This window comes from Puma concolor, chromosome D2, assembly GCF_028749965.1.
Source record: "Puma concolor isolate L17-30 chromosome D2, mPumCon1.1.hap2, whole genome shotgun sequence".
In the NCBI taxonomy this organism is placed as follows: Eukaryota; Metazoa; Chordata; class Mammalia; order Carnivora; family Felidae; genus Puma; species Puma concolor.
The window spans coordinates 30,016,206-30,043,784 of NC_141677.1; the positions used below are offsets into that span (position 1 = coordinate 30,016,206).

A 27,579-nucleotide genomic window follows, 5' to 3' on the forward strand; every position below is an offset into this window, starting at 1 on the left:
ATGTTCTTAAGGATAAATTCCCGAACGTGAAATTGCTAAGGGTCTTGATATGTTTTGTCTCACTGCTACCTGGAAAGGTGGAATAAGATACACTCCTATTAGAAGGCTGATTTAGGGGGCACTTGGGTGGCTCAGTCGGTTAAACATCCGACTTTGGCTCAGGTCGTGATCTCACATTTTATGAGTTCAAGCCCTGCATCAGGCCCTGTGCTGACAGCTCAGAGCCTAGAGCCTGCTTCAGATTCTGTGTCTCATTCTCTCTCTGCCCCTCCCCCCACTTATGCTCTGTCTCTCAAAAATAAATAAATGTAAAAAAAAAATTTTTTTTTAAATAAAAAATAAAAAGGCTGATTTAAGCATGCCCCTGCTCCCTACCCACCCAAAAATCCTACACGATACTTCATTAGCATTAAAATACTTTTCAAAAAGTGTGTGGGGGGGTGTGGGTTTGTTGTATTTAGGGTTTAAAAATTGCTTCTAACAGTAAAACACATATTTTAGTTGGCTTCCCCCTTCAGTCCTCTCTACCTCTCGTTCTTCAAAGGTTACTACCATCATAAGATGTATTCTTGGGTATCTTTCTAGGAAAAAGAATGAGTAAACTTGTTTTTATATATAGGAGAAGGGCATTATTGTAATTTTCCAACATTTTAAAAATAATTACCAACAGAGTCATGCACCCTTTTCTCTACCTTGCTTTTGTTTGTACTACTTAATATTGGAAATAGTTTCATAAAGGCACTTAACAGATATACCTTATTTTTAAGAAAAGGCTGCATAGTATTAATAGTTGTACCACAATATATTTAATTAGTTCTATTAGTCGTTATCTAGAGTTGTTTTTAAGGCATTTTAAACTATCTAATAGATAAAAATTATCATCTTCTTAGATTAATGTTTTGTTTTTGTTTATTAGTGTGGATAAATACTTTTTTAAAATTTTTTTTCATGTTCATTTATCTTTGAGATAAAGAGAGCATGAGTGGGGGAGAGGTAGAGAGAGAGGGAGACACAGAATCTGAAGCAGGCTCCAGGCTCTGAGTTGTCAGCACAGAGCCCGATGTGGGGCTCGAACTCAAAAACTGTGAGATCATGGTCTGGGCAGAAGTTGGGAGCTTAACTAATTGAGCCACCCAGGCGCCCCTGGATGAATGCTTTTCACTACTGACCACGTGTATATCTTTGAATTGCCTGTTTGTTCTTAGCTGTTTTTTCCGATTGGGCTGCTTTTCTGCACTGGTTTGTGGAGAGATCATGGATTCTTGAAGAGTGTTTTTAAGTTAGAAGGTGATTGGAATTCTAGCTTGCTGTAATCCCAAAGTTGTGCAAAATGAAGTGTGTTTTTTTAATGTTTTATTTATTTTTGAGAGAGTGGGGGAGGGGCAGAGAGGGAGACACAGGGTCTGAAGCTGGCTCTGTGCTGACAGCAGTGAGCGCAATGTGGGGCTCAAATTCACGAATTGTGACACCATGACCTGAACCGAAGTCAGATGCTCAACTGACTGAGCTGCCCAGGCGCCCCTGAAGTATATGTACTTTTTAGGTTTATTTTTGAGACAGAGAGGGAGTGCACACACGCAGGGGAGGGGCAGAGAGAGAGGGAGAGACAGAATCCCAAGTAAGCTTGGCACTGTCAGCTCAGAGCCCAACATAGGGCTCAAACTAATGAACTGTTAGATCATGACCTGAGCAGAAATCAAGAGTTGGACACCTGACTGAGCCAACCAGGCACCCCAAATTGTATTTAGTATTCTTACTAGACTAGCTTGGAATACCTAATAGCAGTGGTGCATATTAGCTTAAAAGAAGTAGGAAACGTGATGTCAAGAGATTGAAAATTAAAAAGGCAGTATGCATTATTGGTTAAGAGCCACACTTAGGTGTCAAAATTGGGTTTGAATGATAGCTCTGCTATGTACTGCCTCTTGTGACATTTGGCAAGTTATTTCTGTGCTTTAGGTTTTTCATCTGCAAAATGGGGATGTATATGTCTACAGTAGAGTCCACAAACCTATTCAGTATATGGCTGAGTAGTAAATGTGATTTTCTTTGCGGATGATACAGGAATGCTGTCATTTTTGGTTACCTTTCCAACCCATTAAAATGTAAAAACCCAGTCTTCAGCCTGGTCTGCAGCATTATAATAAATAGTGTGGAGCCTACTTTAAAAAATAGAGGGAATAGGGGATGATAAGGCACAGGAAAGGTCAATCCAGGAAGGTCGAGTCATAGTACTCTTGTTCCCCAGCATGTGCTGGAGGTAGTCATTTGTTTATATCATGAGTTTGGCATGCTGTTCTCGCTGTCATTGTTTTAGAGCCTATTTTGTTTGTAGCCTAGCATATTGTAGTATTTGTTGTAAAAACTTTTTTTTTGTACAAATACTTTTAACAGCCATTTCCAGAGAGAGCTTAGTAAGCCACTATGATGTTTAATCCTTTAAATGTACTAAAACAAGGCATCATGGGGAGAAAACAGTGGTTAGTATAGCACAGTCCAGTGGTTCAAAGCATAATGTAGCTTTTGATTTTCTATGAAACATGGCTTTAATAAGCCTTTCACTTGGTACTTCTTTCTATATGCATTGTCTGTTTCTTACATTGCAAAATTGTCCGTGAAATTCATGAGAAAATTTTGAATGCGAGGCAAAGTTTTTGGATTTTGTATAGTATTTTCAGTTGCTTATGGACATGTACATGGTAGTTTTTATGATGAGATTTGCTTATTATTTTTATGTAACAGGTATCCCTGTAGATGTTTTGTTTGAAATGTTAAGTAGATTAACATTTAAAAAGTTCTTAAACTTTTTTGTATAATGTCAGAAGTTGAAAGTTTCCCCACCTCTATTTATAGCTTGTTTGTATTTTTCTTGATGTTTATATGAGCATATACATGTGCATATAAATACCGTTTTTGCTTAATAACAAAACAACAAAAACAAAACTATACACATTGGTGACTAACTTGCTTTTTTTCACATGTCATAGGACCATTTTCCAGGTCAGTACATCTAGACCTCTCACATTCATTTTAATGGCTGCATACTCCACTATTATGGATGTACTATATTTCTACAACCGGTCCCCTATTGACGGACATACGGTTGTGTCTGATTTTTTGCTAGCATTGTAATACGTTAGAGGCTGTAATGAATGGTAAGGAAGTAGGTAGCATTACTACTTTCAAGAAAAAAGTAGAGAAGAAACTTCCTTTGCCATAGTCACTTACTAAATGAAATTTAATAAAAACACTGTCAAAAGTTGAGAGGACCAAAATTGATACTTTCTCTCTGATCTTTTTGCCATGTGTATATCTGAATTCTTTGTTTTTAAAGAAGAAACAGCATTGAAGCATTATTTGGGGGGAAAAACACACACACAAAATCCAGCAACTCAGCATTCATGAGCAACTCTATACTATACCAGTATGTGCCTGTGCAGTGGAAGGAAAACAATTTTGGTAAGGAATTAAAACTTTAGCTTTAAACTTCCAACAGGTTGATATTTATAATGAATGATGAATAAACAACTTTTAATATTGTGTTGACAGTGCCTTTTTTAGTTTTTAAAAGAAGTTACCATACCTTTGATAACTTTAATTTCAACTTAAACTTTTCTTTTTCCTTAAAAAGAGGAAACAACAAAAAACAAACCTGAATTTGCAGCCAACAAAATTTAGATATATTCTCAGGTGTATATTTCTTCTTTTATTAAAATATCTATTAACATTTATTAGAGATGCTTATGGTTGACTTTTTCCTTCAAGGGGCCAAGTTCACTAATTGCTGAGTTTTATACATATTACAGCAGCAATCCTTTTATAGGTGTGTGTAGCAACCATCTAGATGCTTTGAGATGCTCATGTACTGTTTTTTAATTTATTTATACATGGGGGCTATCATGGTAGTTTTTGGTTAAACCTAAATGTGACATGTGTGTTATACTTATTTCTTTAATGTAATATTTTTTCTACCTTTTGCATTATGTAGGAAATATATCCTGGACAGTTCCAACCATCTCTCTGTCACAAATTCATAGCCTTGTCAGATAAGGAAGGAAAACTGCTTCGGAACTATACTCAGAACATAGATACACTGGAACAGGTTGCAGGAATCCAAAGGATAATTCAGTGTCATGGTTCGTAAACTTGAGAATTGCTTTCTGTTATTTAGTTAGTCTTCTAGGAAAAAATAGGATTAGAAAGTAGGCTACCATCCAGGAATGGAGATTTATTTAGTCATGTTAACTGATCAATAGTAGATAAATTTTAAAAAGTAGAATGCAAAAAAATGAAACCAGAAGTATTGGCCTTGATACTTAATTGTACAAAACATCAGATCGATGTTCTATTGTGTTTCAAAAGGAGTAGCCGTTGTATTCCATTAAATTCTTCTAAATAACCTTTTTTGGTTACAAAAGTAATACTAGCTATGTAAGGAAAATATGACATCTTTAGGGTATGAAACTATAGGAACAGGGTAGTTAAGCTGTATAAAATTTTGAAATTTAGAAGACTTTTTTTTCAACGTTTATTTATTTTTTGGGACAGAGAGAGAGACAGAGCATGAATGGGGGAGAGGCAGAGAGAGAGGGAGACACAGAATTGGAAACAGGCTCCACGCTCCGAGCCATCAGCCCAGAGCCTGACGCGGGGCTCGAACTCGCAGGCCGCGAGATCATGACCCGGCTGAAGTCGGACGCTAAACCGACTGCGCCACCCAGGCGCCCCATGAAATTTAGAAGACTTGTAAAACAAGTAGGAACAGACCATTTTCTTACAAATCTAAACTTTTTGTTTTTTTAAATGTGTTTATTCTGAGAGAGAGGGAGAGAGAAAATCCCAAGCAGGCCCTGCACTGCCGGGGCAGAGCCCAACCTGGGGCGCAGTCCCATGAATCAGATCATGACCTGAGCCGAAATCCAAGAGTCAGACATGGGGCGCCTGGGTGACTCCATCAGTCTGACTCTTGATTTCCGCTCAGGTCATGATCTTGCAGTTTGTGAGTTTGAGCCCTGCATCTGGCTCAGTGCTGACAGCTCGGATCTGCTTCAGATTCTGTGTCTCACTCTCTCTCTGCCCCTCCCCTGCTCATGCTCTGCCTCTCTCTGTCTCAAAAATAAATAAAACATTAAAAAAAAAAAAAGTCAGACGCCTAAACTTACTGAGCCACCCAGGTGCCCCTGAACTGTTTTTAATGTACAGCTATTCGGCTAAGGTCACATAATTGTCATCTTTCAATTCTGCAGAGTTTTAGTTCTGGGGGAGTTGGTTTATTTTATTAAAAAGAACAACTTTGGGGTGCCTGCCTGGCTCAGTAGAATGTGTAACTCTTGATCTTGGGGTTCTGAGTTTGAGCCCCATGTTGTGGCTAGAATTCACTTAAAACAAAACAAAAAAAAAAGAATAGCTTTAGGAAGTGTCACTATATCAACATCTCGATAATTGAGGATTGGATTCTGTCTGTATTTAATATATAAGTATTTGAATTATCCCTGAGATTCCCTTGTGGAGTCTTAATTCTCTTTTATACCTTTGTGGTATGTTTTAAGAAATGGAAATATTCCTTTAATAAAGCATGTGTGTATTGGTTGTTTTAGGTTCCTTTGCAACAGCCTCTTGCTTGATTTGTAAATACAAAGTAGACTGTGAAGCTGTACGAGGAGATATTTTTAATCAGGTAATTCATCACCTATACTTGAGGAATTGTGCTTGTTTTTGATCTGTTTCTTCTTTTGCCTCCAAATTCTTTTTTTTCTGAAAGTATCTGGGACAGAAAGATCCAGAAAGAGAGTGTTAACCACTGGGAATTCTGATGTGGAAATATACAAGAAACTTTTAATCCCTTAAGTTGGAAACATTGCTCGATAATGTCTCTAAAATGATGAAATCAGCTCCTTAATATCTAAGTTAAAATAAAATAAGTTAAAATAAAAATGCAAATCTTAAGTGGAGTCTTGCTCTATTAGAGTTTCTCCTTACTCTTCCTTTTTAAAAGTGCCTGTTGGATTTTGAATTTTAAATTCTTGGTAATTCTTTAAAACATTAAAAAATTTATTGTAAAAGATGTTTCATGTATGATCACTGCCAAAAAAAATGCAAGAAAATAATGGCAGAGAATAAAAACCATCCAGATATAAATTCTGTGTACTTAGCTGCATATATAGTTAATCAGACATAGTGAGGGTATCATGTTATAATGGAATCATTTCTTACATTTTTTAAAGGATTAAGTTGTGTGTGTGTGTGTACATATATACAGATGCTGGTTTCTCTTAATCTGCAGTGGACTCTTAAATATCAAATGTAGGTCCACATGGATACTATAATACCTACATAAACCAATAATAACACCATCTTATTTCACTGTATGTTAATAAAGTAACTAATTGACAGTTGACATTGCCATTGAGGTTGTATCCAGTTTTCCCTACTATTTATCCACGGCTTTTCTGTTTTATTTGATTATTTTTTTTCCCTCAGGACTTCTAGCATGTAGCTCTTTCCACAGGTTTCTATACTTCAGTTTGAATTTTTTTTTTTTTAATGTGGGAATTCTTTTTTTTTTTTTTTTAATTAAATTTGCTTTTAATTTTAACTCTGGTATAGTTAACATGTAGTGTTCTGTTAGTTTCAGGTGTACAACATAGTGATTCAACTTCTTTGATCATTTTGAAATGCATTCTTAGTGTGTAAATGTTGACTATTTCTAACTTCAGCTTTCTTTTTTCCTCCCCATCTTAACCAAAATTTGGAACATGTAGGTGGTTCCTCGTTGTCCTAGGTGCCCAGCTGATGAACCACTTGCTATCATGAAGCCAGAGATTGTCTTTTTTGGTGAAAATTTACCAGAGCAGTTTCATAGAGCCATGAAGTATGACAAAGATGAAGTTGATCTCCTTATTGTTATTGGGTCTTCCCTGAAAGTAAGACCAGTAGCACTAATTCCAAGTAAGTTGGTGATGATTTTTAGAGAATACTTCTATATATATTGCCATGGTTTGTGGGGTCTGTACATTGGATCCCAATGATCTTACTCTCTTCCGGGCTAAAGAGTGGTAGAGAGCCAGTTTTATTTTTTAGGTGACATTTTTGTTCACAAAGATTGGTTAATATGATACTTTGGTGCAGGGGTTGGGTGGAAGAGTTGTCAAAACAGAAGTAATGTCAAATTCCAACAAGGGAAACAGTTCAACTTTTCAGCGGAATGTGTTCTTAATATGACAAGAGTTAGCTTCAGCTGATTTACATATGTTCAGGAAACGTGTGATCTTAATCTGTGTGTTTTTAGTCTTAATTTGATTATAGTTGTCGATCTTTCAAATTTAGTTGATTTCAGGTATAGTAAGTTCAAATGTATATATAGGTAGATACAAGTGTAAAATACTCACATTAGAGAATTTATTATGATTGGTTTGTTTTTATAAGAATAAGAGTCATGCCTTGTGATTACTATCCTGTGTGGATCAGCTTTGCCCATAAGGGTGTTTGTATGAAAATGCTCAAATATAATTTAAGTCCCTTTTACCCTCAGGAGTATTTAACATGTGCTCTCATACTATCTCTTTTCTCCCTCTAGCGAGGAAGCGAAAGGGAGAAGAAGATAGAGGGACTAATTCAGTAGCATCAGGTGTGCCCTAAAAGGCGAGGGAGAAGAGAATATCAAACTCTTTAACCAGATAATTAAATTAGACCCTACTTCAGCAGTCATATAGGCACCCAGAGCAAACAGTTGGAAGAAACAAGAGTTCAGCTCTACAGTTCTGCATCTTTTTCCTACTTAAATGTGGTGGCTTTAACTCAAATAGCTGTTAAAGTCTTTGAAAGCAGAATATAGGATAATTTGTAATTAAAACATGAAATTTAATGAATAAGTTCCTTTATTTTTGAGTTATTTTTTTCTCTTTAAAGATAAGGCAGAGAAATTCATAAAAGCTTTCTGTGGGGCAGTATAATAGTGTGTTGGTGATAGGCAAAGGTAATTTTTTAAAAATGTAAGACACAGGTATATAATGGTGGAAAATTGAATTTTCACACTATATCAGGAGCTATTTCAGTAGAATAACTATCACTATGTGCCAAAAACTCTTCTATGCATTTGACTTATATTCTCACTACAACCTTGTGAAAAAGTATTATTATCCCCATTATATATAGACAAGGAAATTGAGGTACAAAGTAGAAAACTCTGAAAAAATTGCTCAGAAGTAATCAGGTGATGGGAAACAGGATCTGAAATTTTAAAAAGATGCTTAAATGCTCATCTGTTTATTTGACATCTTAATGAATGTGATGGGTTGGTTTAGTAGTGGTGGTGGGTTTCTTTTTTGGTATTGGGAGCATGTTAGATTTTTGCATTGCACATTTGTTGTGGCTTTAGTAACTTAGTGCCCTTCCCTTTTTCTAATGCATTTTTCACTTATTTTTAGGTTCCATACCCCATGAAGTGCCTCAGATACTAATAAATAGAGAACCTTTGCCTCATCTGCATTTTGATGTAGAGCTTCTTGGAGACTGTGATGTCATAATTAATGAATTATGTCATAGGTTAGGTGGTGAATATGCCAAACTTTGCTGCAACCCTGTAAAGCTTTCAGAAATTACTGAAAAACCTCCACGAACACAAAAAGAGTTGGCTCATTTGTCAGAGTTGCCACCCACACCTCTTAATATTTCAGAAGACTCAAGCTCACCAGAAAGAACTTCACCACCAGATTCTTCAGTGATTGTTACACTTTTAGACCAAGCAACTAAGAGCAATGTTAATGATCCTGAGGTGTCTGAACCAAGAGATCATATGGAAGAAAAATCACAGGAAGGACAGAATTCTACTAGGAACATTGAAAGTGTTACTGAACAGCTGGGAAGTCCAGATTCGAAGAATGTTGACTCTAATACTGGGGAAAAAAATGAAAGAACTTCAATTGCTGAAACAGTGAGGAAGTGCTGGCCAGCTCGACTTACAAAGGAGCAGATTAGCAAACGGCTTGATGGTAAGGAAGCACTGTTGAACCGTTTTGAAGGTATAATTATTTTAACAAAATATTTGCAAGAAATAAGCAATTTTGGCAGGTTAGGTGATAGTGTATAGCTTTATGTAACAGATGATTGTGTTTAGAGAAAATGTAAGGTTGAGAATTTAAGCCAGAGAAAGGATAAACAGTAGTATCTTACATACACTAAGGGAAGAAATAGTGTGTTTAAAGTGTTCTCTGTACGTCATTTTTCTCCAGGAAATGAGAAGGTAAGCATTGAATTGGTAAGAAAATTGAGAAATATATTGTGCTCTGCCATTGTCTGGTGAGCTTTAGCTGGTAGAAATGATGACAGATTTGGGTGGTTACTGTAGGGTAGCTGCTTTATTTATATACATTATCTGATTTTAATCTCATGAGGTAGGGACTATTACTACTTGTCTCCTGCTGGTGGGGAAACTGTGAGGCCCATAGAGGTTAAGTACCCTGTGTGAGGTTGATAATTAGGATATGGAAGAGCCAAATTGGATTCCAGGTCTATCCTCAGAGCATGTCCTCTTATAACCAGTAGGCTGTGTTGTCTCAGAACGGGAAACATCTCTGATCCTTCTCCACAGAATATTAGGAATAGCATCTACCCTGTTTTTTGTTTTCATTGAAATATAGTTGGCACAGTATTAGTTTCAGGTGTACCACATAGTGATTATATACCTTATGAAATGCTTACCATGAGAAGTGTAGTCCTGTCTGTCACCATACAAAGTTATTACAACACCCCACCCTCCCTTCCCTTCTGGCAATCACCAGTTGTTTTTATGAGTCTGTTTTGTTTTGTTTTTCAGATTCCATATATAAGTGAAACCATATGGTATTTGTTTTTCTCTTACTTTGCATAATACCCACTAGGTCCATCTGTGTTGCAAATGGCAAGATTTTATTCTTTTTTGTGGCGGAGTAACACTCCTTTGTACATATACAGAACGTTATCCTTTCATGTATAGATGGACATTTACGTTGCTTCCATATCTTACTGTAAATAAATACTGAAGTGAACACAGGGGTACACATACCTTTTCAAATAGGTGTTTTTGCTTTCTTAAGGAAGATACCCAGAAGTAGAATTGCCAGATTTATTTTTATTTCTGATTTTTCTATTTCTCACTTTTTGAGAAACCTCCATACTGTTTTCCATAGTGGCTGCACCAGTTTACATTCCTACCAGCACTTCATGAGGGTACTCTTTTCTCCAAATTTGTGGCAACACTTGTCTTTTTGATAATTAGCCATTCTGACAGGTGTTAAGTGATCTCAGTGAAGTTTCAGTTTGCAGTTCTCTGGTTAGTGATGTTTAGCGTCTTCATGTGTCTGTTGGCCATCTGTATATCATCTTTTGGAAAATGTCTATTTGGGGCCTATACCCATATTTTTAAGATTTTATTTTTTAACTAATCTCTACACCCAGTGTGGGGCTGAAACTCACAACCCTGAGATCAAGAGTTGCATGCTCCGCTGACTGAACCAGCCAGGTGCCCCATTCATGGCCTCTGCCCATTTTTTAATTGGGTTGGGTGTGTTTGCTGTTGAGCTGTATGTTCTTTATATAATCTGGATATTAACCCCTTATTGGATACATCATTTGCAAGGATCTTCTCCCACTCAGGTTGCCTTTTTGTTTTGTTTCCTTTACTGTGCAAATTAATTTTTTTAGGTTGATGTAGCCCCGGTTCATTTTTAGATCTTTAGTCAGTTGTGTTTATTTTTGTATGTGGTATGAGAAAGTGGTGGAGTTTCATTCTTTTGCATGTAGCTGTCTTGTTTTCTTAACACCATTGATTGGCTAAACTTTTTCCCCATTGCATATTCTTGCCTTCTTTGTCATACAATAATTGGCCATTTAAGTCTTGAGTTGATTTCTGGGCTCTCTATTCTATTCATAGATTTTTGTGTCTTATTTTTGTGGTAATACCGTACTCTTCTGATTACTATAGCTCTGTAGTATACTTTGAAATCAGGGAGCATGATCCCCCTTCCAGTTTTTGTTCTTTCTTGAGATTGCTTTAGCTATTCAGGGTCTTTGTGGTTCCACACACATTTTACGATTATTTGTTCCAGTTCTGTGAAAAGTGCTATTGGTATTTTGATAGGGATTGTATTGAATCTGTAGATTCTTATTGATAATATGGACATTTTAACAATATTAATTCCAATCCATTAACGTAGGAGGTCTTTAAATTTGTCTTCAGTTTCTTTTCATCAGTGTCTTCCAGTTTTCAGAGTACAGGTCTTTCACCTCCTTGGTTGAACTTATTTCTTAGTCGTTTAGTCTTTGACACAGTTGTAAATGGGATTACTTAATTTCCCTTTCTGTTACTTCATTGTTAGCAAATAGTGTATAGAAATACCCTGTTTTGACTCATGGGAACTCTAGGGTGAAACATCCTAATTTAATAAATGTAGAAATATATACACACACACACACACACACTTAGATGTAACAATCTTGTACAACTTAAAACATTAAGTCCCATGGGGTAAACTGACATTTTAGGCCAATGTATTGTGAGTTATAATCATTTACCATTAAGTGAATTTTAGTTCAGTTGAATAGTAAGCCTTTGTGCCTTTTCCACACCAGGCACACTGTAGTAAGTTCTGAATATACAGTGATCAATCTATTGATGTTTGTGTATAATTATAAAAATAGCTGATTAAACAAAAGTAGGTGATATTAAGAAACATAGATGCTACTTGGAAGGGATTAGGTTATAGAAGGCTTTGAAAAAAACCTAATTTCTGACTTTGGTCTTGAATGGTATGTGGAGAGTTAAAAGTAAAGGACATACACCAAGAGAAATTAGAAAAAGCATACAAGAATGCTTGTATTTACAAATGTGGCAAGAATCAGAAGTAGAAAAATTGCTGTTCTGTTTAGTCAGGTAAATACTGGTATCATATACAAAGTCTGCTTATGTACTGGAAGAGTTTTGCACTGGAGATTTTGAGTATTTTTTTTGAGAGCATGCACGAGACTGGGAGGAGGAGAGAGACTCCCAAGCAGGCTCCACACTGTCAGCTCAGAGTTCTACACGGGGCTCGATCTCATGAACCCATCAGATCTGACCTGAGCCAGAATCAAGAGTTGGACACTTAATGTACTGAGCCACCCAGGCACCCCTTCTTTTGAGTATCTTTTTGACAGATGGGTCAAACAGAAAACTCTCTGCCCCAGGAAACAAAAATTAAACCTGGAGCAGTCTCTAGACTTTTCCCTACCAATTTAGGCCTTAAAAGGTACAGGCTTTGGAATCAGACCCAGTTGTCTCAGATTCACTGTGGGCAAAGTTATTTAATCTGTTTTTCTTCATTTGTAAAATAGGAATAAAATAGCATACACGTTAACATTGTGAAGATTAAAAAAGATAACTGGGGGCGCCTGGGTGGCGCAGTCGGTTAAGCGTCCGACTTCAGCCAGGTCACGATCTCGCGGTCCGGGAGTTCGAGCCCCGCGTCAGGCTCTGGGCTGATGGCTCAGAGCCTGGAGCCTGTTTCCGATTCTGTGTCTCCCTCTCTCTCTGCCCCTCCCCCGTTCATGCTCTGTCTCTCTCTGTCCCAAAAATAAATAAACGTTGAAAAAAAATTAAAAAAAAAAAAAAACTGGTGTAGAGTGCAGCTGTTAAATTGCAGCTGTTAAAAAACAAATGACCACGCTAGTCTTTTTTTTTTTTTTTTTAATTTATTTTATTTTGAGAGAGACAGCAAGCGAGGAGGGGCAGAGGGAGAGGGAGGGAGAGAATCCCAAGCAGGCTCCGTGCTATCAGTGCAGAGCCCTATGCAGGGCTGGAACTCATGAGATCATGACCTGAGCCAAAACCAAGAGTTGGGCTCCCATACCACACTAGAGTTAATTTATTTTTGTTTACCATGATTTCTGTTGGTGAGGTCAGATTGAAAAGGAGAAAGGCGGAGCATGTATGAAGCAAACTGAGTCTGTCTTGATGGTTCCCAAGAATAAAAAAAAACAGGTATAGGATTCTTGGGTTCAGAAATAATAGATTATTCTGTTCATCATGGGGGATAGAGCAGAATGAAACATTTTTAGAAGCATGGGCCAAAACTATGCACAACCTCGGGACCCCTTAGAAGACATATTAAGAAGTGCCAAATGGGCTTTTCTGTTAGCTAGAATAAAGGTACTCCCTCCTCCAATCATGGAAATTAATACTAGTGGCTTAGAAAACTGACGAATACTTTCTCCCAAAACAGAGGGAAATAATTGGTTTTCACACTGCCAATTTGTGATGTTAGTGGACTGTGAAGTCCGTTTTGTGGGTTCGGATCAGAATTCTTACACACATACTAGGTTGTTTCAAAGTGAGAACTTGGGTCATGATGGGGTATAAAGTTTGAAAGCTGTTTTGAAGACAAACCTGGGTATGCTTGGCAGATGGCATGTCACTTCAGCTATGTTAGTTACTAGCCAGGTTTTTGTGAATTAGTCTGGGATGTGGTGCATTAAATAAATGACATTTATCGTGTAGAAACAGACTTAAGTTTGAAGTTACTTGTTGTGAATTTAGTGGTAGAAAACATTTCATCATTAATGTTTAAGGTTCCCATCAAGAGGTGCTCTTAACCTGGGACCTATAATAGGAAAAGGGAGGGAATTCTCCTTAACATCACAGGTCACAGCTTATACTGTGAATACAAATTTGGGAGGGAGTTGAAGAAAGGTTAATGTCCAATGCTAGATCAGCGTTTCTCATACTTTAATGTGTCTAGGACTCTGGTAAAAATAAATACTGGTTCAGTAGGTGAGTGGTGGGGCCTGAGAATTGAACTTCTAATAAACTCTAAGGTGATGCCATTGCCTGCAGACTACACTTTTGAATAGATGGTGAAGCTATTACTGAATTAAAATGTTTAATTTTAGGTTCATAATCTAAAGTTAAATGAAAATAATGCAAGTGCCTTGAAGACATACGTGCTTTAGAGAAGTTCTATTCGGTGAACATGAATTGAGTAATGTAGGCTGGCCTGGATATTTAATATCATGAGATCTGTTCTGAGGAGTTGATTAAGCTTTATTGAACATCGTCCTCTAAATTTATTCATACTTAGCTGATAGAGTTATGAAAATCGCTTAATTTTCTAGATGAGGAAATTGAGGCATAGGCACAGAACTGCCTGAATTCACAAAAGTGGTGGGTGGCAGAACTAAGATTTGCAGTTAAGACTGAGCTCTTTGCTTGTTTTTAAAGACCACTATTGTAGTAGCCTCTAGTAATGATACTCAGGAAAGGCAGGGCTTGAACGTACAATCAGACCAAGTTAGTCTTAGAAAACTTAGAATCATTTATCATTTCTCTTCTATTACTATATTTCAGGTAATCAGTATCTGTTTTTACCACCAAATCGTTATATTTTCCATGGCGCTGAGGTATATTCAGACTCTGAAGATGACGTGTTATCCTCTAGTTCTTGTGGCAGTAACAGTGATAGTGGAACATGCCAGAGTCCAAGTTTAGAAGAACACTTGGAGGATGAAAGCGAGATTGAAGAATTTTACAACGGTTTGGAAGACGATGCTGATGTTAATGAGAGAGCTGGAGGAACTGGATTTGGAGTTGATGGAGGTGATCAAGAGGCAGTTAATGAAGCTATATCCGTGAAACAGGAAGCAACAGACATTAACTATCCATCAAACAAATCATAATGTAATAGTTGTCCAGGTACAGGAATTGTTCCACCAGCATTAGGAACTTTAGCATGTCAGAAGGAATGTTTACTTGTGAATTCAACAGAGCAAGGAAACCAGAAAGGTGTAATATTTATAGACTGGTAAAATAAGATTTTTTCTTCATGGGTAATTTTTAACTTCTTATTTCTGTACTTGTACACGCAACACTAACTTTTTTTAAAAGAAGGGTACTAAGTATCTTTAATCACCTGTTGGTCAAGACTTTTCTTTTAAAAGTTCATTTGTATGATACATCCGTTATGTATATATAATTTTGTTCTTGCCTAGTGAGTTTCAACATTTTAAAGTTTTCAAAAAGCCATTGGAATGTTAAATTAATGTAAAGGGAACAGCTTATCTAGACCAAAGAATGGTATTTTCACACTTTTATTTGTAACATTGAATAGTCTGAACTCCTCAAATGTCTGTTCTGCTAAACTTTTGATTCTTTATTAGCACAATTACCTATTTTTAAACACTGGCATTTTCCAAAACTTGTGGCAGCTAACTTTTTAAAAATCTCATAACATGCAGTGTGTGTAGAAGGAAGTCAACAATATGTGGGAGAGCACTCAGTTGTCTTTGCTTTTTAAAGTAAGACTTGGTGCTAAGAATTTCAGGAATATTGTATTGAAATGAAGATGGCTTTTGTACTTCCTGTGGACATGTAGTAATGTCTATATTGGCTCCTAAAACTAATCTGAAAAACAAATAAATGCTTTGGAAATGTTTCAATTGCTTTAGAGACAATAGTGCCTGCCTGGGTACCCTTAGTTTCAAGAATATTTGCCATTGTTGTTTAAATACATATCACTGTGGTAGAGCTTGCATTGATTCTTTCCCACAAGTATTAAACTGCCAAGATGTGAATATGCAGAGCCCTTATGAATCTATAATAATGGTACTTCAACTGGGAAGAGTGTAATATTTTGGACTGCTGCTTTTCTTTTCCACTAATGAGGAGAGCAACAGGCCCCTGATTACAGTTCCAAAGTACTAAGATGTTAATTATAACTCAGCCAGTAAGTACATGTCTCCTGTTGGGAGGATTTGGTGTAATAGACACCAAACTGCTAGCCTAGTATTATGGAGATGAACATGATGTAACTTGTAATAGCAGAATAGTTAATGAAGTTAGTTCCTGTAACATCTTTATTTAAAAGCTTAGCCTGCCTTAAAACTAGAGATCAAACTTTTCTCAGCTGCAGAAGCTTCTAGCCTTTCAAAAAATTCATACTTTATAAAATTGCACAGAGCAATTTATTTTCCAGACCTTCCCCCCACATTATTCCCAAATATAAAGTATTCCTATGTTGCTTTAGTATTTATTACAATTTTAAAAAAGGGTTTGAAATATAGCTGTTCTTTAAGCATAAAATACCCAGCTAGGACCATTACTGCCAGAGAGAGAAATTTTATTGAATGGCCATTTCCCTACCTAAAAGATGTTTCAGTCTGAATTTATTTGGCTACACTAAAGAATGCAGTATATTTAGTTTTCCATTTGCATGATGTGTGTTTGTGCTAGAGATGATATTTTAAATTGAAAAATTTGTTTTAAATTATTTTTACAGTGAAGACTGTTTTCAGCTCTTTTTATATTGTACATAGTCTTTTATGTAATCTACTGGCATATGTTTTGTAGACTGTTGAATGACTGGATATCTTCCTCCAACTTTTGAAATACAAAACCAGTGTTTTATACTTGTACACTGTTTTAAAGTCTATTAAAATTGTCATTTGACTTTTTCCTGTTAACTTACATTGTTCAAGATACAAAGTTTGAAAATCTTACGGAGTTTGTATAGTTTTGAGGGCCATGTTAAGATGCTCTCTTACTTCTTCATTCAACTTACAAGAGTCTAGCCAGAACGATACTGAAGCAAACACTGGTAGTGCTGGTTGTAGCAGTTGGTGCATCACCACCAAAAGTTTCAAAACTATTTCAATTCTAGGCCCAGTAGCCTTTGTTAGGTCAAAGGTGGGAGAGAGGCAAGGCAGGGCCTAAGAAGAACTTGACCTATGATGAAAGACTTGACATAGGCTCAGGACTTCGGGATAGGGGGACAGTAGAGAATAGTGGAAATGTAGTGAACTCAAGAGTGTATGTGCTATAAAAGCCAGGTTTTCTGTGAAGCACAGGTAACACAAGTCTTAACATAGGAATGTGTGTACCAAAAATGACTGGAGACTAGTCCATTCAAGTTCTTGAGGGACAAAGTACTAGTCAAGAAGCCAGGAACATGCCTCTTAGAAAAATGTGATGAGTAAAGTCTTGACAGGCAGTTTCCTCCTCTCAGGTCTCCTGCCTTCCTCACCAGCAAACTTTCAAAGTGAATTTTAAAATAGTACTCTTCCCTGGATATGTCCTGTTTGCACTAGAAAAATTACCTGTAAAATCTCCTCCTCAGATGTTGTAAAAATATGGAAACAGCGACTTGATTCTACATATGCACAAAATGGGAAGGTAGTTCAGACCTTAAAAGGTGGTTGTGTGGTCATTTCAAGTACTTAAGCTAAGTGCAAGCTAATTTTAAGCCTTGCATTCAATAGTCTCCTTGGTTAATAATGTATATATTTCACTGGTTGTAATACCCTAATTGACACATGATGGTTTAATTAGCATTGTTCTTCATGGTATCTGAAATAATGGTGTGCCTTCAATCAATGGTGTTTTATATCATCCACCTACTAAGCATTATTTGGGAAGTTTTATTTGAAAGCAGTCTTAAGACTTGTAACCAGAAGGGGAGTGTGTGTATGCACACCATAACCTTTCCTCTCCTCAGAAATGAACAAAGTCTAAATATTTAAGCTAGGATGCTAGCAGAAATAGGGAGAAATGGTCAAGTGGCCTTTTAAGACACACACACACACACGTAACCTAACCTGGGCATCAGCTCTTAGAACATTTAATTGGCATAAGGAGACCTGTGCGCATAGTGTTATTTTTAAAAAGTACCCCCAGGTAATTTAACAGTATAGCAAGGCTTGAGAAAGGAAAAATAGGGAAGTTCCCTTTTGCATGTAACACTCCATTCCAGGGGGGCTGGCCTCACAGGGAAGCAGGTAGACTTCTATGAAACAAGCAGACTATTCTCAATTTCTCTGGAGAGACAGTTCACCAATTAGCAAACACTGGCAAGGATAAGGAGCTAATGAAATAGGGTGAATTCCTTAGTAAAGGAAACTACCATAAGGAATATGGATGGCTAAAGTGCCCAAGAGGCTGGGCAGTTGGGAAGTGGCTGAGAACAGGAACATCTGCCCTTGCGCTCAACTAGCCACACACTCTTCAGGGGAAGACTGCTCTGTTACACTTTGAGGACTTTCTGTTAAACTACATGCAGTAAAAACCAACTGTAAGAAAGCCCAAAAGTCTGTTAGTAGAAATTAACCCTAATGAGTGGTTTTTACGAGCGGACCCTAGGAGAGTGCCAGGACTTAACTGAAGTCTCCAATTTCAAAAACTGCATTCTGGTTTTATTTCATGCATTGTGTGTCTCCGTTCTACTACCTCAGTCAGTCTGAACAATGGCGATTGGTTAAAATCACTATTGAATCCAGACAGGAGCTACAAACAATTGCTCTTACGAATAGATCTGTACGGAGGCCAAATATTTTCAAGTTTAGTCAACTCCATAATTACAGTCCTTATAATTTAGTGAACTCAGTATTGGCCCACTTTCTAATCTACAAAGCTCATATTTTTTTAAAGGCAAATAGCAATTTGAAAAATTTTAAGTGGTACTTTAATTTTCTACCATTAATCTCCTTGCTGTTAATGCTATTTACTGTATGTCTGCAGCAACACAGAAAGGAAAAGAGTATCAGACTTACCCGAATTAAGCCTTGTACTGTTGTGCAGGTGCCTAGATAAGATGACAGCCAGGTCCTTGTTAAAATATTGTTCAATGAAATCCATCTGTATTAGTCCAAAGTGGCCACTATTTCACAGATCAGCTACATAGCATAAAGGTTACTGAAGAAAAAAAATCACCTGACACATTTAGGTGTGTTCAATGTGAACAATCACTACCCACAAGAAATGGATGCACATTGGGGGTGGCCGGGTGGCTCAGTTAAGCACCTGACTTTGGTTCATGTCATTATCTCATGGTTTGTGAGTTCAAGCCCCCCATCAGGATCTCTGCTGAAACCACTTTGGATCCTCTGTTCCCCTGTAGCTCTGCCCCTCCCTGGCTCACGTTCTCTTTCTCTCAAAATAAATAAGAAAAAAAAGAAATGGATGCCCAGGGAAATGGAAGAGTTTTCACAGGGAAGAGTGCTACTTTGAGCTAATTTATCATGTATGAGAATGCTGTTCAAGGGCTTCCATCTGTAAAAAGACACCTATGGCTCAACAGTAGACGTTTTTAAGTTAAACTGAAAAGTACAGGTCCACAATCCCTTCTCCAAAACCCTTGGACTCATTTGCATTTTGGAATTATGCATGTTATGGAATTTTTTAAAGCACTCCACAGGGTCTGAGGCAGTACCTAAGATCAAACACATTAAAATCAAACCTATTAACATCACCATAGTAAAATATACAGTCTCATTTAATACCATAAATAATAGCCTCAACAATTCAAGTTTTGCTGCAAAATGAGATATGTAATTTTCTTCCAGAGTTGTTTTGGGTTTTGGAGTTATAGCTAAGAAAATTGGAGACCTCTGTGAAATAGACAATTTTGTATGGGTATGGTAACACTCAATCCAAAATTTAAGACTCTTCCCTGAGACATTTTGAATGTTATGAGAACCACTGAAAGGTTAAATATTAAACCAATAAATCTTTATTACTTAAACAATTTTCACGGCATTTTTTAAAATAAATTTAAAAAATAAATATTTGCATTAGAGCAGAAAGTCACATGTGTTGTTGCATCAACTCACTGTTACAGTTAATCACAGGAGATAACTAAGCATCAGCACCATAAAACTGTGTTAAGATCTGCTTCTAAAAATTCAAGGAGAGTTCTAAAGCACTGAAAATTCTGTCTAAATACCAACCTGTAGCATCAAAAGTTCTGCAAGCTATAAGCCGGTGGTTGGTTCTCAAAGTAGCCAGGTTCTATTCCTGGCAACTGCAGGACAAAGTTCCTCCAATACTAAATACTTATTAAACTTCCTGATTAAGCTGCCCTTTATCAGTAGCATCTCCAGATTCACAAAAGGAAAGAACTACAAGTTAGATAACTCCTATCTGTAATTTAGTTTTGTACAAGGACATTTATTCTAGTTAAAAAGCAAAGATTGTGTTTCATCATGCTAGTTTTTTGCTTTTATAGATCATCAGAATAAGATTTAATCATAATTGTTAATCCTTTTAAAAGTCAGCTCAGTTCAATTACAACCATAGAAACTGTACTGGTATCAGAACATAACTATTTTATTACAAAACTTAACATTATTTACAAAATGAAAAAATAATTGAATGACTATTGCAGGCCAAAGGTAAAGGTTTTTCACTCAGTGATTGAAGAAAAATTAAGCAACATACCCATGCACTCACACACCAGATCATTTGTGAAATATGCAAACCCTTAAAATTCATGTTAGTAAAACTTTGATGTATTCACAATACTTGTATGTTTATTGGAAGATGGCAAAAAAAATCCATGGTTCTGTACAATAAGCTTAATATTAACAGTTTGTTCATATTCCTTTTAATATTTTTTTGGCTTTCATGAATACTCATAGCACTGAACATTTTGCAAGTAAGAATTATAATAGTACCTCTTGTCACCTTGTTGAACTCATCACCACAAGAAAAACACAAATAGTTAGTTTAATGCTTTTGCAATAAACTGATCAGTTCTATTTCCAAAGTTATATTAAACTGAAACCTTCATTATGATCAATTGCTTGAATCAGTTTAGAGCGTAGAGTTTCCTTTTCTGTGTATTTTGGAAGATCCAGAAGATTAAAACAGGTATGGGAAACTGGGAGATATTCCTCACCACCTCCGGTTGACTGGATGACTAGTTTTAGACTCTTCATACCAAGAATAGGAATGCGATCACTACCTGTCAAAAATACTACCAAGAAAAAAATCATTCAGCCAACCACTTTTATCAAAACTATAATATAGAGTACTAAGTTATTTGGTACAGTCACCATGGCAAACCTTTACATTAATTAACATTTGCTCTAACGTAGAAGCCGATCTCCAGAATTTATGATAGCATGATTTTTGAGACCTACATATTACATATCCATACAATATTTTTTCTTTAAAAATGTAATCTTGGGGCACCTGGGTGGTGCAGTTAAGCATCTGACTTTGGCTCAGATCATGATCTCACGGTTCATCACTTTGAGCCCCACGTCAGGTTCTCCACTGTCAGTGCAGAGCCTGCTTTGGATCCTCTATCCGCCCCCCTCTGCCCCATCCCCGCTTGTGCATGCTCTCAAAAATAAATATTTTAAGAAAGTGTGTAATCTTGGGTCACCCTGGGTGGCTCAGTTGGTTAAGCGTCCTACTCTCGGTTTTGGCTCAGGTCAGGATCTCACGGTTTGTGAGTTCAAGCCCTGCATCACGCTCAGAGAGGAGCCTGCTTGGGATTCTCTCTCTCTCTCTCTCTCTCTCTCCCTCTTTGTTCCTCCCCAAATTGTGTTCTCTCTAAATAAATAAACTTGAAACTCAAATCACTTGAGAACAGCCTGTCATCCTTAAAATATACAAAATAATTTTACCAAGATTCTCATTACAACTACCAAAAAAGAGATTGACAAAATATTCCTGGCAATAGCAGGAGTATCAAAGGGAATACAAATTTCAATTAGAATAGAAATTTAACACATGTAAGACAAACAGAGCTTAGGTATTAAAAAGTACTACATCCTGGCAAAGTTCTATTTTCTACAGAATTCCCAAAGTTTTGACACGTAAGCAAAAAAGACTGAATGAAAAAAAAAGCTATCCTCCAGAAACCTTTTAGAAATTCTAAAAGGAATTTCAGCCCCAGTTTACTGTAATCATTTATAGTTTTTTCATTTGAAAGAACCAATTCTATTTTGGAGGCAAACTGAATGTAGCTTTCAAAATAAGAAAAGACATAAAATGAAGAATGCAGGTCAAAAATTTACTCTAATTGAAAATTAAAAGCAGTACCCTGCAATACTACTAAAAGGAAAAACTTTATCCAACAAAGTCAATCAGTTAATCTATGAAAATGTTTGTGAATTCTATTTCCTATAAAACATAGGACTAGTTAGAAATACTTACACAGAAATTGTTTTTTCTTTTCCAACGGCAATTCATGAAATACTTCCCAAAATATTTTTATCGTTGGATGTTCTGCCCAATACTCCCCTTTGTATTCTGTATTCTAAAAACAACATAATCCTTCATTAATATTAAAGGATGTTAGTTTTGTCTTGAATCTAACAGACTGGCCTTCTTATTAGCACAAAAGCTAACACTCCAGGATTTTGAAACTCATGCAATTCAGCTGATTACCTACTATTTCCTGGGCATTTTGCAATTTGGAACTGTTAGTTCTAGGGAAAGGCAAGAAAATGTTCCAATCAGCAGAAATGTCTCCCCACCACTTCAAAGAATACAACAGGGTTGTATTATCTTCAAAAGTAAATATCTAAAGGATAAACTAGAATTACTAAAATGTAAATGCATTAAAGTTCAACAAAGAATTAGTTATCTGTGATAATTATAAAATTCTCTTCCTATATTCATGAACAGAAATCACTTACTTTACATTCTATCTTTACTTAAAAAAAAAAAAAAAAGTACTAAGGACAATAATTTTCTGTGGTAGTCAGTTTCCACGATGGCTCCCAATGATCTCTGTGCCTCCTGTTCCTCATGCGCTTGTGCAGTCCCCTCTCACAGTGTATGGGCCTGACTGTATAATCATTAGGATACTGCAGGTATGAGAAATACATGCCTTCTGAGGCTGGATCATAAAAAACTCTATGGCTGCAATCTCTTTTTGATCATTCACTGTGGGGAGAGCCAGGTGTCATGAGGATACTCAAAGAGCACCATGGAATGGTCTTCATGGTGAGACACGAGGCTTTTAGCCAATGGTCTTATGAGTGCGCCATCTTGGAAGGGAATCTATCCTTAATCAAGCCTTCAGATGACTAAAGCACCAATCAGTATCTTAACTGCATGAAAACCTCATGAGAGATGCCTAAGCTAAAACTATCCAGTTAAAGCCATTCTGAATTCCTGACCCACTGAAAATATGTGAGAAAATAAATGTTCACTGTTACTTTTAAGCCACTGAATTTTGGGGTCATCTGTACCAACAGAGCTAATACACTTCTCCTTAAAAAAAAAAAAAATACTAGCACTGGAAACTCTGGGTGGCTTAAAGGACTGAGTGTCTGACTCTTGATTTAGACTCAGGTCATTATCTCACAGTTCATGGGATCAAGCCCTCTGACAAAGCAGAGCCTGCTTGGGACTCTCTTTTTCCCTCTCCCTCTGCCCTTCCCCTGCTAGTGTTTTCTATCTCTCTTTCACTCTCTCTCTCAAAAACAAAACAAAACAAAAAAAAAAACAAAAAACAAACTAGCACTAACAGAAAAGGGGGTAGGGAGGGGAGAGGGAATATTACACTGTAAAGTGTTCTTTAAAATCCAGCCACGATTGGCCTTAACTTTTAGTTCTTAACAAGAATCTTCCAGTATCAGGGCCTTTGGACACTGTTCCCTCAGCCTAGACCACTTAGACACATCCTCCTTTTTTTATTTGTTCATCAGGCTAATTTCTATTTATCCTTTAGGACTCAGATTAAATGTCACCAAATTCACTAAGTGATTCATTCAACATATATATAGAGAGAGTTTCAGTCAAAATTTGGAGTCTTGGGGAAACTGCAGTGAACCAAGTCCTTACTTACCTTGTAGAGTACCTTACTACCATCTACTGAGATGCTTTCCCAGATTTGTACAGCCTAGGTTAAGTTCCTCTTTATATACCATTCACTGAACTCTCTTCCTTAGTATTCACCAAAATTAATGTCCACTTTCCTTATTATAGGGCAAAGACCATGTCTCAACCTTATTTACTGATATCTCCCTAATCTCTTGCATAGTATTAGGTATCCATAGGGGCTCAACAAGTATTTACTAATGGTCTTCTTAAATTTTGGGCTCTATTTGTAGCCATGGTTATCTCAATGACTGAACTCTTGAAATCTACTCGATACTTTCTATTTACTTATAAACAGGTCTGGAAAAAATGGCTGAAATTCTAGCAATCAATTAATGGATTAATGACTATGAATTATAGACTATGAGCATATTAGTGGGGAATGAAAGGAACATGGTTAAAGTTTTTTATCTTTCTTTTTAATTAAAAAACCTCTAAATGGTTCTGGGGAGTGTGTACACAGTCCTGATGAAGAAAGAACATTTAAAGCCACAAATCCTAGTCACTGAAATTATAATGAATCAGGTATACAATGGAAGAAACCAAGCATATTAAGTACACTAAAATATACTAAAAAAAAAAAAAGCCATCTTACTAAATGATTATTTCTATCAATTATATCTTCAGACATGGTTTTAAGTACTTAGTGCTCTTCTAGGCTCTGGGAATATAGCAGTGAAGAGAGAAACAAAAACCCTGCCTTCATGGTGCTTACATTGTTGTGGGGGAAAACAGCAACAGACAGTAAAGACCATTAAGTAAAATTGTCAAGTTCAAAGAGAAAATAAAGCAGGGAAGGGTGACAGGGTGTGGGAGTGGGAGTGTGTGTGCACATATCCAATTTTAGGTAAGTTAGCCAGTAAAAGTCTCTGAGAAAGTATAAAGACATAAAGGAAGTAAGAGCAAGAAGCATCTGGAATGATCAAGGTGAAAAAGAGTTCCAGGCACAGGGAACAGCAAAACAGAAAGTCCTCAAGACTGGTTCAGCAAAGAGGCCATAAAGACTGAAGCAATGCGAGTGAGAGGAAGAACCATAGGAGATGGGGCAAAAAGGACAAACTGTGTGGGATGCTAAGTGTGACTGGAGGCCATTACATCATTTTTATTTTAGGATGACTGGAGGTGGAGTCCATTTCTACTGGGGTCTCCTTAAAATCAGTACAGCTTTCTTGTCTTTAGCAGATCAATTTACCCCAAAAAATAAATTTTTAATCTCTTTCCTGGAGGATATAAACTTGCCTACCAACTTTCCTCAGTTCCACCTGGTTTCCCAGATTCTGTGGTCTTCTCTAGACTTGTCTCCTGGGTAGGATAGAGAAGCTGAGGGGTCTACAATTCTTTAAATTAGCTTTGAAGTAACTCTATTGCTTTTAGCCTAACCACACAATCTGCTACTACAGCAAGACCATGTACCAATTCCTGAGCCTTTTAAAATTTCTATGCTGTGAAATGAGTTGTCTCTTAAAACCTCTGTCCCTCAGGAGGCTTAGAATTCAAATTTCTTTGCTCTAGTCACTCAACAACTCATCCACATATTTTCCATCTTCCAAAATTATTTTCTCTTGTTCATGGTACTTTTATATTTTTTTCTGTCTGTGTATTCCTATTTTTATTCCTTTATTATTATTCTAGTGAGATTTTGGAAAGGAGCAAACGTGTTTACTGTAGTATGTTCAACCAGAAGTCCTAATTATTCTTTAAATTAAAAAATTTATTCCTTAAATTAATACACAGTAAAATTGACTTTTTTCCAGTGTGGGTATAGTTCTATGGATAGACTTGTGTACCTACCGCCACAATCAGGATACTGAACACTTCCGTCACCCCAAGAACTCTCCTGCGCTACTCTCTACAGTCATATATCCAGTTCACCATAGTTTTGCCTTTTCAAAAATGTCATATGCATGGAATCATATGGTATGTAATCCTTGAGACTGGCTTCTTCACTCTGCATAAGGATCTAAGAGTCATCCCAGTTGTTGCACGTATCAGTAGTGCATCCCTTTTTATTGTTCAGTAGTACCCTACTGTATGGATGTACTCCAGGTTGCTTTATCCATTCACTCACTGAAGGACATCTGGGCTGTTTCTAGTTTTTGACATGTTTGCAGAGTTTTAAAAACATAATTAAAAAAAGTTGTGGTCAAATACCTGTAAGAAAGTTTACCATCTTAACCCATTTTAAGTGTACAGTTTGGTGGTACTAAGTTCATTCATATGGCTACACAACCATCACCACCATGCATCTCCAGAACTGTTCATTCTGCTAAGCTGAAACTCTGTACTCAAACAATTACATCCCATACCCTCCTATTTACAGATTTTGTGTGAATGTAACTTAATACCTTAGGGTAGAACTGCTAGGTCATGTAGTAAGTGCATATTTAACCCTGCAAGAAAATGCCAAACTCTTTCCAAAGTAGCTATACCATCTGTATTCCCACCAGCAATGCATGAAAGTTACCAATGCTTTGTATCCTTGTTAGACTTGTTAGCTAACTTAATGGGTACATAGTATTAAACTATTAATGCAAAAAAACTGTATCAGAGTTGGATTACAAAGACAGAAAATTTTATAGGTCAAACTTGCATATATCTTTCTCAAAGCTGATCTAACCTAGCACTTTTTATTCAATGTTTATCTGAAGAAATATCTGAGAATGATTGGTAAAGAGAAAGAAAAGAAAAAAGTTGTTTAAAAATTCCCAATCTTCTCCCCAAAGATCCCTTTATTGGCTAACACTAATAATGGATATCATAAATATTATTTATTCTCTGCTAAAAAAATTTAGCATTGAGAGTAAGCAGAAAAAAAAAAATAAACAAAGGTGTTAAGTAATGTGAATGTTTTTCATAATGGTTTTATGATTGGGCAGAATGAAAACTCAGTTTTAGCTGGGACTTCTATCTGATCTCTGTCATAAATGACATTTTTCCATAAGAAAACTACCAATACCACAAATACAAAAATGGTATCTAATTCATATACAACTAAATTCACTCACTGTGGAGTAGGAAGTATATAGTACTTTCCTATAAATATGACTAATAAATAGTGTAAAATGGAAAACAATAAACAAGAGGGCAATTTTTCTATCAATAAACCACATTTTCCTTTTGCCTTTCCATTGAGACAATTTCATAGATTTGTTTTCCCTTACCTTTTCCAGTTCCTTCCAATCATAATTTGTATTTCCAATAACCATTGCTTGTAGTTCATTTGGCTGGAAGAGCTGAAGGACCTTTCCTCCACAGACCTTGTGAAAGCCCGCGTGAAAAGCATCAAACAAGGAAGCCACTGATTTATTGAATATGTAATCCACATAAGCATCAACAAACTCTTGCCTAGAAATGAAAAGGCACACATGGCACAGAATATAAAAATAATTTTTTATGGAGAACACATATGCAGTCTTATTAAAAGTTTGATCTCGTGTACTTTTTGCTACTTAGCTATAAAACTGAGAAAGTATAAGCAGGATTCTAAGTGGACAAAGCCTTTTTTTTTTTTTTAATGTTTATTTTTGAGAGAGAGCAAGAGAGAGAGAGAGAGCAAGAGAGAGAGACAGCGAGCGAGAGCATGAGCGGGGGAGGGGCAGAAAGCAAGAGGGAGACACAGAATCTGAAATCTGAAACAGATTCCAGGCTCGGAGCTGTCATCATAGGGCCTGACACGGGGCTCAAACCCACGAACTACAAGATCATGACCTGAGCCGAAGTTGGACATTTAACCGACTGAGCCACCCAGGCACCCCTAAGTGGACAAAGTCTTTATAGAGAAGTTTATTATTCTTTCTGTATAAAAATCCAGTATTATCTAGGAGGCATGCAGACTTCATCTATCATTCATAGCCTAATTAGGAAGGCTATTCCAAGGTGAAATGTCATTTCCTAAAGGGACACAAATGTCTATCAAAATAATTTTTAAATATTCACAGATTATTGAGATTTATATGCACCAC

General features: G+C 36.6%; 2 protein-coding genes across 21 annotated transcripts in view; one reads left to right on the top strand and one right to left on the bottom strand.

The window, feature by feature from the left end:
• The window catches only part of SIRT1 (sirtuin 1), a 65,872-nt gene extending 49,405 nt beyond the window's left edge, over positions 1–16,467 (top strand). For 11 of the 13 annotated variants that reach the window (XM_086679834.1, XM_086679841.1, XM_086679833.1 and 8 more), the window contains 5 exons: positions 3,989–4,136; positions 5,598–5,677; positions 6,762–6,948; positions 8,427–8,990; positions 14,357–16,467. In XM_086679834.1, the coding sequence (XP_086535960.1) occupies positions 3,989–4,136; positions 5,598–5,677; positions 6,762–6,948; positions 8,427–8,990; positions 14,357–14,685 (1,308 nt within the window). In that variant the 3' untranslated portion in view covers positions 14,686–16,467. Of the gene's footprint in view, positions 1–3,334; positions 3,460–3,988; positions 4,137–5,597; positions 5,678–6,761; positions 6,949–8,426; positions 8,991–14,356 lie in introns of all 13 variants that reach the window. The other 2 variants (XM_086679843.1, XM_025918177.2) reach the window with 2 other exon arrangements.
• A 3,616-nt stretch (positions 16,468–20,083) lies between these two features.
• HERC4 (HECT and RLD domain containing E3 ubiquitin protein ligase 4) overlaps positions 20,084–27,579 on the bottom strand; it is a 139,033-nt gene continuing 131,537 nt past the window's right edge. For all 8 annotated transcript variants that reach the window (XM_025918447.2, XM_025918446.2, XM_086679830.1 and 5 more), the window contains 3 exons: positions 26,779–26,962; positions 21,944–22,046; positions 20,084–20,753 (listed from right to left, as the gene is read on the bottom strand). In XM_025918447.2, coding sequence (XP_025774232.1) covers positions 20,545–20,753; positions 21,944–22,046; positions 26,779–26,962 — 496 coding nt within the window. In that variant the 3' untranslated portion in view covers positions 20,084–20,544. The remainder of the gene's footprint in view (positions 20,754–21,943; positions 22,047–26,778; positions 26,963–27,579) is intronic.